Source organism: Eptatretus burgeri, chromosome 15, assembly GCF_056783735.1.
Source record: "Eptatretus burgeri isolate ZD-2024b chromosome 15, Ebu_testis_v1, whole genome shotgun sequence".
Classification (NCBI taxonomy): Eukaryota; Metazoa; Chordata; class Myxini; order Myxiniformes; family Myxinidae; genus Eptatretus; species Eptatretus burgeri.
Genome location: NC_140975.1, coordinates 50,817,134 through 50,829,633, shown reverse-complemented (window position 1 = coordinate 50,829,633; position 12,500 = coordinate 50,817,134). Strand labels below are relative to the sequence as shown.

The 12,500-nt window shown below is 40.3% G+C and overlaps 1 protein-coding gene across 5 annotated transcripts in view; it reads left to right on the top strand.

Annotated features, from left to right (window-relative positions):
• Positions 1-12,500, top strand: part of LOC147012140 (uncharacterized) — a 208,262-nt gene that overhangs the window by 17,408 nt on the left and 178,354 nt on the right. For all 5 annotated transcript variants that reach the window (XR_015051468.1, XR_015051469.1, XR_015051470.1 and 2 more), the window contains exons 3-4: positions 760-846; positions 6,236-12,287. Coding sequence is in view for 2 of the 5 variants with exons in the window: in XM_085855847.1 (XP_085711973.1) it covers positions 760-846; positions 6,236-12,287 (6,139 nt within the window). In the remaining 3 variants the exon portion in view is untranslated. The remainder of the gene's footprint in view (positions 1-759; positions 847-6,235; positions 12,288-12,500) is intronic.

The window sequence follows — 12,500 nt, the reverse complement described above, 5'->3', positions numbered from 1 at the left end:
TGCAGCACTTAAATGTCATTTTCCATAAAAATTCCAATACAGTACTTAAATGTCATTTTGCATAAAAATTCCAATACAGTACTTAAATGTCATTTTCCATAAAAATTCCAATGCAGCACTTAAATGTCATTTTCACATTTATTTATCATAAAGAATGCACACTTCCACATCATGAAAGACCATCAATCAAAGTATGGTTTAGAAACAGTTAAACAACACTTCATCATCTTTTTTAAATCCTTGTTCATCTGCTGAGGAAGCTAATAAATTGAAGTCCACAAAGTTCTAATCTCAGGTACTCAAAAATTCAGTAATCACACTTTTAAGGAAAAATCTCTACCATCCTATCATGTTCGTTTTTTTGGCATTGTTAGTATTTATTTGGGGTTCGAGTGTTAAACTGCGTTTTAATGATAATGTAGAAGTGTGAAAGAAAGTGACCATTATCGAACTTTCTGCTTAAGTTTGTTTCCATTTCCAGAATGGTGATCATTTGCAATCACTAAAGGTTATTTATTTATTTATTTATTTTTTAACAGTATGGTCTCAGGTGATCCTATAAATAAAAACATTTGTTGCATGGAATGTTGACTTTCCTAAATAAATTAGAGAGAGGGATAGAATCGGAGCATTTGGGAATTGCCGTACAAACTTTTGACTTGAGGACGGAATTTAGGAACTTCCTTGATTTTTGTCCTCTAAACCTGAAATAGAATGCTGAACAAATTTGAAATGTTATATTTTTGTTTTATTTCACAGGAGGGATATGAGTTTGGGTATTTTCCCAAAGACAGTTTGGAAGTAATTGAAGAGAATTCAAAAGAGCGACACAGGTTACCTGCTCAGGTATTTCATTCCCTTCCACCCCCCCCTCTCCGACCCCATGGATCTTATAGCTTTTTAAAATTCAGACAGTAATTCTCACGGAGAAAAAAAGAATAATTCTAAACTTTGGACAGTGTCAGGATTTGTACAACAATGGAATGCACAGCATATACATGTATAATGTATGTATATTTGACTCAAATGAGAAGCTTTGTCAGGCCAATTTGGTGTGAGGGGGGAAATTATGGGAGTTTGGGGATGGTTGTAACGCTTGTAATGTATTGATTATGACCAGTAGGTAGAAATAGGCTCATCCCCTCTAGTGTTGGTGCTGATGTGGCATGGGATTTTAAAAACCATATCACTACTGCATAGATCCATCTGTGGGCAGAGGCAGTGCATGATATGCTGTCCACTCATTTGTGCACACACACACTCACTCACTCACTCTCTTTCTCTGGCAGAACAGCCAACAATCATATGGACTTGTCTCTCGGTTGTCCAGCTTGGGTTTGAATACTGACCCAGCTATAAACTGTCATCCTGGTGTTTCACATGCAGAGTAATGTGTGTGCCATCCATTGCATGGATTTCAAATCTGGTGTCCCATCTCCCAGTATTAGTTGGTGGACATTAATGATCCCACACTGTCTTCTGTGAAGAGTAGGTGAGTTATCACCAGCATCCTGAAGAATTTTCAAATTACTGCCCAAATCGGCTCCAGTCAAATGTCGGTCCTGTCCGGTCAGTTCATGAAAGACTTGAGCCAAAAACGTTTCCTGGTGAACCCCATAAGAAGGTGGGAATAATTAGGACCATTGAAGATTATATAGTCTTAGCAAGAGTTGTCGTGGTAATAGATTTTCATTATTCTTAAGCATCCCATCTACCTTACATTTACTCATGTAAAACTGCATCTGCCAATCTTTTGTCCAATCTATGAAAGTATCTAGACTTTCCTCAATCTGATAACCCCTTTGCTTCCTATCACCAAGCCAGTTTGCAATCCAGCTAGTTATGCGAGCAACCATTCCACAAGCCCATACTCTAGCCATCAACCTCATATGAGGTACCTTATCAAATGCCATCTGAAAATCTAGACACACTACATTCACTGCACTTTCCTTTTCTACCCAATCAGAAAGTGCTTTATGGAACTCCAATGACTTAAACATGCCCTCCTTTCATAAATCCTTGCTGACTACCTTTAATAAATTTTAACTTATTGAAATGGTTCCCTACCCTATCAATTCCTTAATTAACATCTCCAACCTTTTTTTCCCACAACTGTAACTAATAGGTCTCTACTTCTCCAATGCACCTGCACCTGTTCTGACTTCAACGAACAGTTAAAGATATTGATAAACATCACACTAATCTGCTCTGTCACCTCCCTCTACACTCTGACATGCATATAATCTGGCCCCAGTGCTTTATCTTGTCTTATCTTTCCGAGCTATGTATATGGGCCACTTATTTTACACATATATCAAGCAACGACGTTTGTTGAAAAAGAACTAAACATTAAACATCAATTTTTCTGTTTACATCTAGGTCATTATCAGTATTATTTTTAGTAATGTACTTGCCCTCAAAAATAAAAAGGGCAGGATATGCAGGTGTGTGATAAAACAGTGCTCTCAGTACTATAGGCCACTTCTTCTCCTTCTCTATGTGAAGCGGTTCTCTTGTACCCCACTTGATTCCACTTCTCCTGGGGGGGGGGGGAGGGGGGAAAGCTCACTGTTATCATGTTGACTGCAATTCCTGCCCCTGATATTTTCTATAAACTCTTCTGACATATTTCACAATCACTCTGGATCTCAAAATATTTAATACTAGCAAATGCCACCCGTCGCTTCGCTGACGGGAATAGTGAGAAGGGGGGGGGGAGTGGAGAGAGAGAGAGAGAGATATAGAGATATAGAGATATAGAGATATAGAGATATAGAGATATAGAGATATAGAGATATAGAGATATAGAGATATAGAGATATAGAGATATAGAGATATAGAGATATAGAGATATAGAGATATAGAGATATATATAGATATATATGTGGAGGGGAAAGAGAGAGAGAGTTGGGAAGGGGAGCAAGGAGGGGTGGGGGAGCGAGGAGGGAGGAAGAGTGAGGAGGGGTGGGGGAAAGAAGACCAGGCAGCAAGAGGTGAGAGGAAGGAAGGCAGACGTGTAGTGGAGCGTTAAGAGTCAAAGTGTCTCATCAAAATGATTCTGTGTAGAATAAGTGAGGATGGAAACAAAATAATGTCTGAAATCCATTTTATACCTGTCATAATTTAAGTACCGCCCTGAGACCAACACCGCCTGGACGCGTCCGGAGACCAACACCGCCTGGACGCGTCCGGAGACCAACACCGCCCGGACGCGTCCGGAGACCAACACCGTCCAGACGCGTCCAGAGAGAGAGAGAGAGAGTGTGGAGGGAGAGTGAGAGAGGTGTAGGAGAAGGGTGCTGCACACTGTATTGGGAGGGGGTGCAGCAAGCATGGGACAAAGAGAGGGGTGGGGGTAGGGGAGTTAGCAGAGAGAATATAATATGTCATGCTTTATGAAAACACACACACACACACATGGCTGATTTTGGCAATTTTTGCGAATCAGCAGTTTGGGGTCAGTATGATTACCAACTATAGTATGTATTGTATACAACCCAAAAACAATGAGTAGCTTTCAATAGAAAACAATGCTGTATTTGTATAGACGTTTCAGGGAGATGTACACAAACATTAATCTATGTAAACAGCTGCGTGTGATGGGTGGAAAAACATTTGCCTGAGTAATTGAGAAAATACGTTAATATGGTAAATGGCTCAGAATTTGGGTGTTATCAAATATATTTTGCTTTGGAACTCACAAGGAGAAACAATATAACTTTAGAAAAGCAAACCTGATAACCAATTTCTTTAGAAACAATCACGAGTATAAAGGAAAACCTGAAAAAAACCTTCATAAGTTATGGGATGAAACTTTGCCTCCACAGCACGCGTAACGGGCATGGAATGTCCACACACCCACAGAGAGTCCCTGCAGATCCAAATATACCCATATGGACTACGCCCGCGTGCACTGTATACGTACCTCCACCTTGTTGGAACTGTCGGCTGTACATACCGATCGGGACACAAGCTGTACCACTATGCACTGCAGGGCGCTCAGTAGGTGGCTTAAGCACTCAAGCAAGCACTCCAATGGAACGCCTGACTTGGCAAGTGATTACCAATTGCCGTCGATAAAACGATGCACCCGGAAACGCCCAAGCAATGTCCGAATTGGACAAATGAACTATTTTTTTTAGCATTGAACTGCTGCCGAGTTCGATTATGGTGCTTAAATTTTGCAATTCAGCTTAGTTTAAGAGATTCGAGGTTATAACTTGGGCGGAAATGAAATAAAGTCACGAACACTGGCATCTCTGGGCGTTTATCAGCAATGCAATGTATCCAGCGATTTGTAGCTATGATGAACACGCATTTGATAATATGAGTGAGGAAAGTGAAAAAACAAAAACTTTATTGTTCAGAAATCATTGCGGCCTGTTCCATGTAAAGGCATGGTTGAGCTGGCCAAAAAAAACCTGGTGGCTTCAGACACCAGCGAGGTAACTCAGGAAACGCCTCAAGACCCCATGTAGAGCGAGGTGGACAAGGATCGCCTGAGAAAGGATATAATTAAATATGGCCATTAATTATTTTCAAAAGGGGTGTTTTAATTAAATCAAACACCCAATTTTCACTCTTGCACTTCCTTGGAGTTCCCTTAGTATACATGCGAAGGTTCAGGCTGCTAGGTTTTATGGCTTTGGAGTTATGGAGGACACACACACACACACACACACACACACACACACACACACACACACACACACACACACTTATTAGCATAGATTTAGAGATCCACAATGACTGAAATATGCTAGAAGAGTTTATCATATGAATGAAAACTTTGAGGAAAACATTTCAGTTGCAAATAAAATTGCAAGGTTCAATCTCCACACTTTGCCACTAAAAGCACCTGTTCCCTTCAGGAGCAGGCTGGGGTGTGGAGGGGGAAAGATATTTTATGCCGTGGCTAATAATCCCCCCCCCTTCGACCTGACCCTGAGTACTACGAAGTATGCAGAATTTGGTGGAGATCGTGCCAGCCCTGTTTTTCCCCCATGATTTTCAGATGCACATACATACATGCATACAGAGAATTGCCTTATTTAATATCGTGGGATTAAGTGGCAATTTGAATTATTTGTTGGCTTTGAGCATTTTGTATTTATTTGTTTGGCTTTTGTACAAGTCAGGTGTATTGGGGATTTGATGTGCAATTATCAACTGGAAGCATGGGACATCTCTAATGGTGGTGTAATCCCATGAGGCCTATGGCAGAAATTTAATTATGCCAAGGGTACTCACGACTAGTCATGAACCTAAGGCTAAAGTCAATCATGGACGCATTGTCGCTCCGCCAAAGAAGTGCGCAAAGTTTTCTGTTGAACATCAGAAGACTCAAACCCACACTGGGAGGATGGTGCAACAAGGCTTTGCCCATTCCACCACCAAACTGCTCTATCTTTAATTGTACATATTGTAATTGTAAATATTCTTGTTTTCCGCTGCTTAACCTTGAAACGTTTTCATGTATTCATCTCTGCCATTACAGTGTTTGGACTAACAATATGAAAATTCAGTCCATTGCAGAAAAGGTTTCAGTGCTCCCATGTTTTAGATTCGTTTGCTCAATTAAAATTGATTTTCACATTACGTTTTGGATTTCTTTCCCAATTCGAGTAGGTAGTTGAGATTGCTACTTTTCAATGACCCCAATTATTTCCACTTTCTTGTGTAGGGTTGGTGGGAAAAGGTTTTGCTTAAATCCTTCACAAACCGGCTGGCCAGGCCTGACCTTCAAATGAAGGTAGCAGGAACTTATAATTTGTTGAGGGTGCCAGCAATAATTTTTGTACTCTTTGCGAAAGGCACCATGGGAATTTTGTGGTCCTCCAACGAATGACAGCAGGCAGGATGTCCAACCAAGGGATGGTGCATTTTGTAATGTAACGCCCGACTTTCAAAGCACCAATTAGACAGTTTATAGTTTGGAGGGGAATCATACCCAGACTTGACAGCTCAAAAGTAATTGTGTTACCCATCCTGTTGGACTATAGCAAGTAGTTCAAGATTGGTTCTAAAATGACATTTTTGTCTCGCCAGTTTTGTTGAGGTCTTTCGCTGTAAACTCACCCTGCAGGCATACGGTCCCTCCCTCCCTCCCTCATTTACAATGAACATGCATGTGTTTGTTTTGCTGGTGTTGTTAGGGTGCCTTTGCTTCAACAAACAAATTAGACAGCAACAATTTGAAATCTGAGATGGTTTTTTGCTTTTTTTTTCTCGGCAGATCACCGATTTTATGTGCGTTCCTCGCGCAAATGAAAATTCAAAAGAAGAATTTGAAGACTCAAGTGAAAACTACTTGCTTGGTAATGATGAGGTGAATGAGCAGCCAATCGTGGAAGGGAAGAATGTTCTGGAGAGTTCACCTTTTCTTGATCAGGCAGCTTCAACGCACCACACTGTACAGGGAGAAAGAGTTGAAACAGAGGATTTGAGTCTCAAAACGCCTAAAGTTGTTCGTCAAGATACACAAAGTAAGTTGGTGGGAAGTGAAATCGATGCAATGACTGATGATGAAACAAAATCTGATGTTGTTTGGCAGCCATTCCAACATTTGGTGCCAGAAAAACATTCTGATGAGTCTGTATTGGTCACTGACCAGAAGATGGTGCATACGGCCAATCAGGATCCATTAGATGTTGCAGGGGAAGTTTTGAAACCAGATTATTTTCCAGTCGACCAGACTCAGAAGGAAATGTTTCAGGAGGTCCCAGAGGGACTAAATCCTCGGAACGATTTATTTGAGGTCACACCTGAACGCAAAGAAAGAATTAATGATGGTGACAATCCAAAGGAAAGAGAAAGCAATGACTTGGGTGTGAAAGAGGACAATGACTTGAAAAGTAATGGCAAATTTCTGCCAAATAAGGATATATTGAAATCATCTGCTAGTAACAATTCCGCACTACCCTCAACTACCAAGCACGAAAAATTTACTGAAACTGGACATTATGGAGCAACTGAAAGTGAAGAGAACAAACTTTCAAAATTGGCAGCGCACAGTATTAAGACTTTCGATGAAATTGGTGCAGAAGCTAAATTATTTCCTAATGAAAATATTAATGATGGTTTGGAGACAAAAGATGTGATAAAGGATGTTTTTTCTGAAAATAAATTGAGAGACTTTGATCTAGATGCTGTTCAGGAGGTAGAATCCGTTAGCACCATGGATGGGGTGCATGACTCTCTCATTCAAAGTCAGGAGAAGGCAGTAGAGGATGGAAATACAGGCCAAGCACTCACTCGGCACAAAGAAATTTACAACACAATTCAAAACTCTGATAGTCTGCCAATTGAATCAGAAATAAAGCCAGGGGGAAATGGAAATAATAGATTGAAGTTCAAGCAACGCGACTTCAGAGATCCCTCTGCATTTATTGGTCAGAGTGACGGTGATGGTCTTCTGATGTATAATGGGAAGGAGGTCCCTCAGATTGAAGGGATGCTCTCTAATGTTCATCAAGAGCTGACACATCCACTTAAGCCAGACACAAGTGTTTCAAATGTTGAAGTTGCTTCTCTGGATGAGGGAAAGCATTTGGAGAATGAATTCAGTGATAATTTATCTCAACTTGGTCTGTCTGATCCTGACAATGCCAAATCACATTTTATTAACATGACAGATTCAGCAGAATTGGAGCAGAGCGAGGGGTCATCTCCAAAGAATGACGGCTCTTCAGAATTGATTACGTCACCAGTTCAATTGAAAACAAACAATTACACTGCAAGTCCGTTGGAAACATCTCACACTTTCGATAGTCGTTCCACTGCAACAGGTGAAGCCGGATTGCTTTCTCCTGGAAAGCTGTCAACATATTTGGTGGATGATTTTGATGGCATTGTTTCTGAATATGAAGATACGAAAGAAGTGACGGATGTTAGTGATGTCACTTATAAGATAGAAACCACGATGAAGGAGCTCACTGGAACACAGGATGATGCTGATGTCCATCAGTCCACAAGTAGCAGTCAGCTGATTGATACTGGTGGAATTGATAAGATAGCTGGTGCTATATTAACCCAGGAAAACACTGATGAGGAAGATGTAATTTCTGATAAGAGTGCGACTCGTGTTGCCAAAGCAACTGTTCTTACTTCCGAACATCACAACGTTGATGCCTCCGATATAATGCTGAAAGTCCCAGAAAGTGATGCCTTGTATATTAAACAAGAAAATATTCATTCCACTCAAGAAATTTTAGATGGTTCTCATTCTTCACTTAGTACTCATACAATTTTCAGTGAGAAGGATGAAAAGGTCATTGATACCCCTGGAACAATTGATAATAATCAGCTTGAACTGTTAGAAAGCAATGCACTTCTTGAAGAAGAAGGAAAAGGAATGAATGGCAAGCTCAAGGCACATCCAGAACATCATGAATTGCCTTATGTGACTGAAGGTGGAATCGTAACTCAAGAATGGAGCAAACAAGAGGTCTCTGGAGGAGGCAGAAAGCAGACAGAGCAAACAAATCCAAAGATTGATGTGGATGAAACGGTGCGCAGTGAACGGCAGTTTGGTGACGGTGAGACGAAAATAAAAGTAGATGATGAGCAAATTGACAAAACGTCAGAACAAAACAAAGTTTTGCCAATAGAAACACCAGGACCCACAGAGGATTGGGTCACAGACTCAGTTAATTATCATAAAGATGATAAAGAACAAGTTAGATCTGACATAGCAAAACATTTTCATTCAAAAACATCATTTGAAGCAGAAACAAAAGGCAGTGATAGGAGAGCAGACGGACAAATTGTAACGCTAAATGATGACGCGATCAAGGCCGTCACTTATAAACGAGATTTGGAAGATGATACAAAGAAACCTGAAGACATAGGACGTAAAAACAAAAATGGGCCAATGCAAATTCCAGTTGATTATGCAGCTTATGAAAATAGACTTGAAAATCCGGTTAAAGGAGATGAAAAAGAACTAAGCAAAAACATTGAACATCCAAAACAAATTGCCATTACTCATGATTCGATGATACCAACTAAAGATCCTGAGGAAACAACCAAAGATAATCTGGTGGAAGAAACTGACCAAAAAACAATGGAAAGAAGTGAAAGTCTGGAAAGTGCATCACCGGACAAAGATTTTCCTTCGAGGCTTGAAAGTAAGGATGAAATAGATTCTGAAAAAGTAAATACAGATGAAGCGAAACGTGGAAAGATTTCAGACGATGTTCCAACTGGAAGGATAGAAAACAACATTGGAACTGGACGTTCTCAGCAGCCTGGAATATCAGAAGATTTATTAAAGGTCACTGTTAGCGATGTGTACAAAGAAGAATCGGTGAATTTAAAGCCCCTCATATCTGCTGATCCACATAATGTTGGTTCACACTTTCTGGAGATTGATGATTTGCTGCAGGAGGATGAGGATGGATCTTCAATCTGGATGGAGGATGAGGAGCATCCAAAACAAATTGCCATTACTCATGATTCGATGATACCAAGTAAAGATCCTGAGAAAACAGCCAAGGATAATCTGATGGAAGAAACTGACCAAAAAACAATGGAAAGAAGTGAAAGTCTGGAAAGTGCATCAGCAGACAAAGATTTTCCTTCGAGGCTTGAAAGTAAGGATGAAATATATTCTGAAAAAGTAAATATGGATGAAGCAAAACCTGGAAAGATTTCAGAAGATGTTCCAACTGGAATGATAGAAAACAAGATTAGAACTGGACGTTCTCAGCAGCCTGGAATATCAGAAGATTTATTAAAGGTCACTGTTGGTGATGTGTACAATGAAGAATCGGTGAATTTAAAGCCCCTCCTATCTGCTGACCCACATCATGTTGGTTCACACTTTATGGAGATTGATGATTTGCTGCAGGAGGATGAGGATGAGGATGGATCTTCAATCTGGATGGAGGATGAGGAGCATCCAAAACAAATTGCCATTACTCATGATTCGATGATACCAACTAAAGATCCTGAGAAAACAGCCAAGGATAATCTGGTGGAAGAAACTGACCAAAAAACAATGGAAAGAAGTGAAAGTCTGGAAAGTGCATCACCGGACAAAGATTTTCCTTCGAGGCTTGAAAGTAAGGATGAAATAGATTCTGAAAAAGTAAATACAGATGAAGCGAAACGTGGAAAGATTTCAGAAGATGTTCCAACTGGAATGATAGAAAACAAGATTGGAACTGGACGTTCTCAGCAGCCTGGAATATCAGATTTATTAAAGGTCACTGTTAGCGATGTGTACAAAGAAGAATCGGTGAATTTAAAGCCTCTCATATCTGCTGATCCACATAATGTTGGTTCACACTTTCTGGAGATTGATGATTTGCTGCAGGAGGATGAGGATGGATCTTCACTCTGGATGGAGGATGTGGCGCATCCAAAACAAATTGCCATTACTCATGATTCGACGATACCAAGTGAAGATGCTGAGGAAACAGCCAAAGATAAATTCTCAACAGTTGAGGAGGAGTTTGATGTTTTGACAGACGAAGGAGATGAAGCAGAAGTTAATTTGAGAGATAATAATACAACAGCTGGCACCCCAAACGTCAGCCTCGAGAAATTTGAAAAGAACGATGAAATGCCTCGTAAACCCAAAGTCACCGAAACTTTGTCACTTGGCCATTCCAATAAACTTGAGCAAACAGATTCAGATTTTGTGGAAGAAAATGAATTGAAGGAAAAGAAAATACAAGCTGTGGAGGAGGTACAAGAAAACACATTGATTTGGGAAGAACATGCAAAGGAGGAATTTGAGTTTGATAAAAAACTGGAGGGAGATGACAATGACGAGGTGCCAAAAAAAGACAAATCTACAGACGAGCATTTTGGGAAGCAATTTGAGCTTGATAATGGAAAAGTGCACCTTGGAGAGGAAAGAGAACAGCACGTACAAGGGAAAGATGGATCAGCTGAAGCGATGCAGGAACAATTGGAAAGTCATCGTGTGGAGCAACAATTGAGCATAAGCGGTGATGTGCAAGAAGTTTACCAGGCCCATGAACAAAATGGCATGATTTTCAAAGAAGCAGCAAACCTGCAAATTAGTGATGTAAGAGAGAATCAGGAAATGCTTGTCAATGAACAAATAAATGAAGGAGTGGCCGTTGCAGAGGAAGAAAATGTGGGACTTGGAGAAGGAAAAGAAGTGGTTTGGAATGCGATGGAAAATGTGGAAACGAATATTCAGGAGGATGTTGAAGAAGAAATGAAGTATTTGCGTAAAGAGTCTTTCAATGATTTTGACGTATTGGAAGAAGATAAACAGTTAGGTAAAAGATTGGAAGAAGTCACGGCGAAAAAAGTAAGCGACGATCAAATGGTGCCCAAAAAATTAGATGCCGTAGCAAATGCCGATCTTTTGAAAATTAACAATTCTTGGAATTCTGACAAAACAATAGTGAGTAAAGTGGAGTCTTCTGAAGGCAGAGAACATGTTGAGTTGGCTGATAATCTTCATAATCTTCCTGAAGGAAATAACGATTTTGCCCAAAGCAAAAAGTCTCCGATCACCACGGAAGATTTGGATGAAAAAGATGAAAATGACGTTGATGAAGAAATTTTTGCAATCGAGGAAAATGCCTTTGAACTCTTAGAGGATGAAAATGCCATTGCAGCCAAAGTGGCAGAGGATTTTTCTGACCGTCACACTCATAACGACGCGGCTCAGGAGCAGAATAAACATTCTTCTGGGGAAAGCAATAGAAATGACTCAAGTGAGGAAGAAACTTCATTGGAAAATAAATTGAAAAATGTATCTCAGAGGGCTTCTCTTGATCATACAGATTCAAATGATCATGGTATCGCACCCGAAGCGAATTCCATTGATGCGGACGATGGAGAGAGACAGCACGTCAATTTATCGGAACCACATCCTATAAATCCTGAAGCCGTGGAATCAGAACCAGATGTTCAGATTTCTCTGCTCGGGGCATATCTTACGGAGGACAAGGTTTCTCGTTTGCAGGAGCAGTTAGGGAAAACGAACATGCTGTTGCTGAATCAGAAGCTACACAAAATGGATAGAGAATTTGCAAAAGCCAAAGTTTCAGCAGTATCTTCAGGTCATAACGTAGAAGAGGTACTCGATGCGGTGCTGTCCAAGCATGTGACCCAACTGCTGGCGTGGCTGCAGGATCTGCTGGACTTTCTGGCGAATGAGCGGCAGCACGAGAGTGAAGACGCATCTGATGACGAAATGGACATGATTGGAGACATAAATGAAGTGGTTTTGATTCTGAGAGAGAAACATTCTCTAAGGATGGAAAGCACTCCACTTGCACAAGGAGCAAGTCTGAAAAGTAATATTTTGTTATAGTTTGAAGTTTGCATTCTTACATGATATAATATTTTCTCATGTAATTGTTTCGTTACTTGAAGTGATTTTTAAACCAGCTACCTGATGTACCCGTTCTGTATCTTTCTCTTCGTAGCTTTTGACTTACGATCTCCATTATTCTATCCATGCAGCAATTCTTCCTTCTTTCAAACACCTCTATAATTTGTCCAATCTA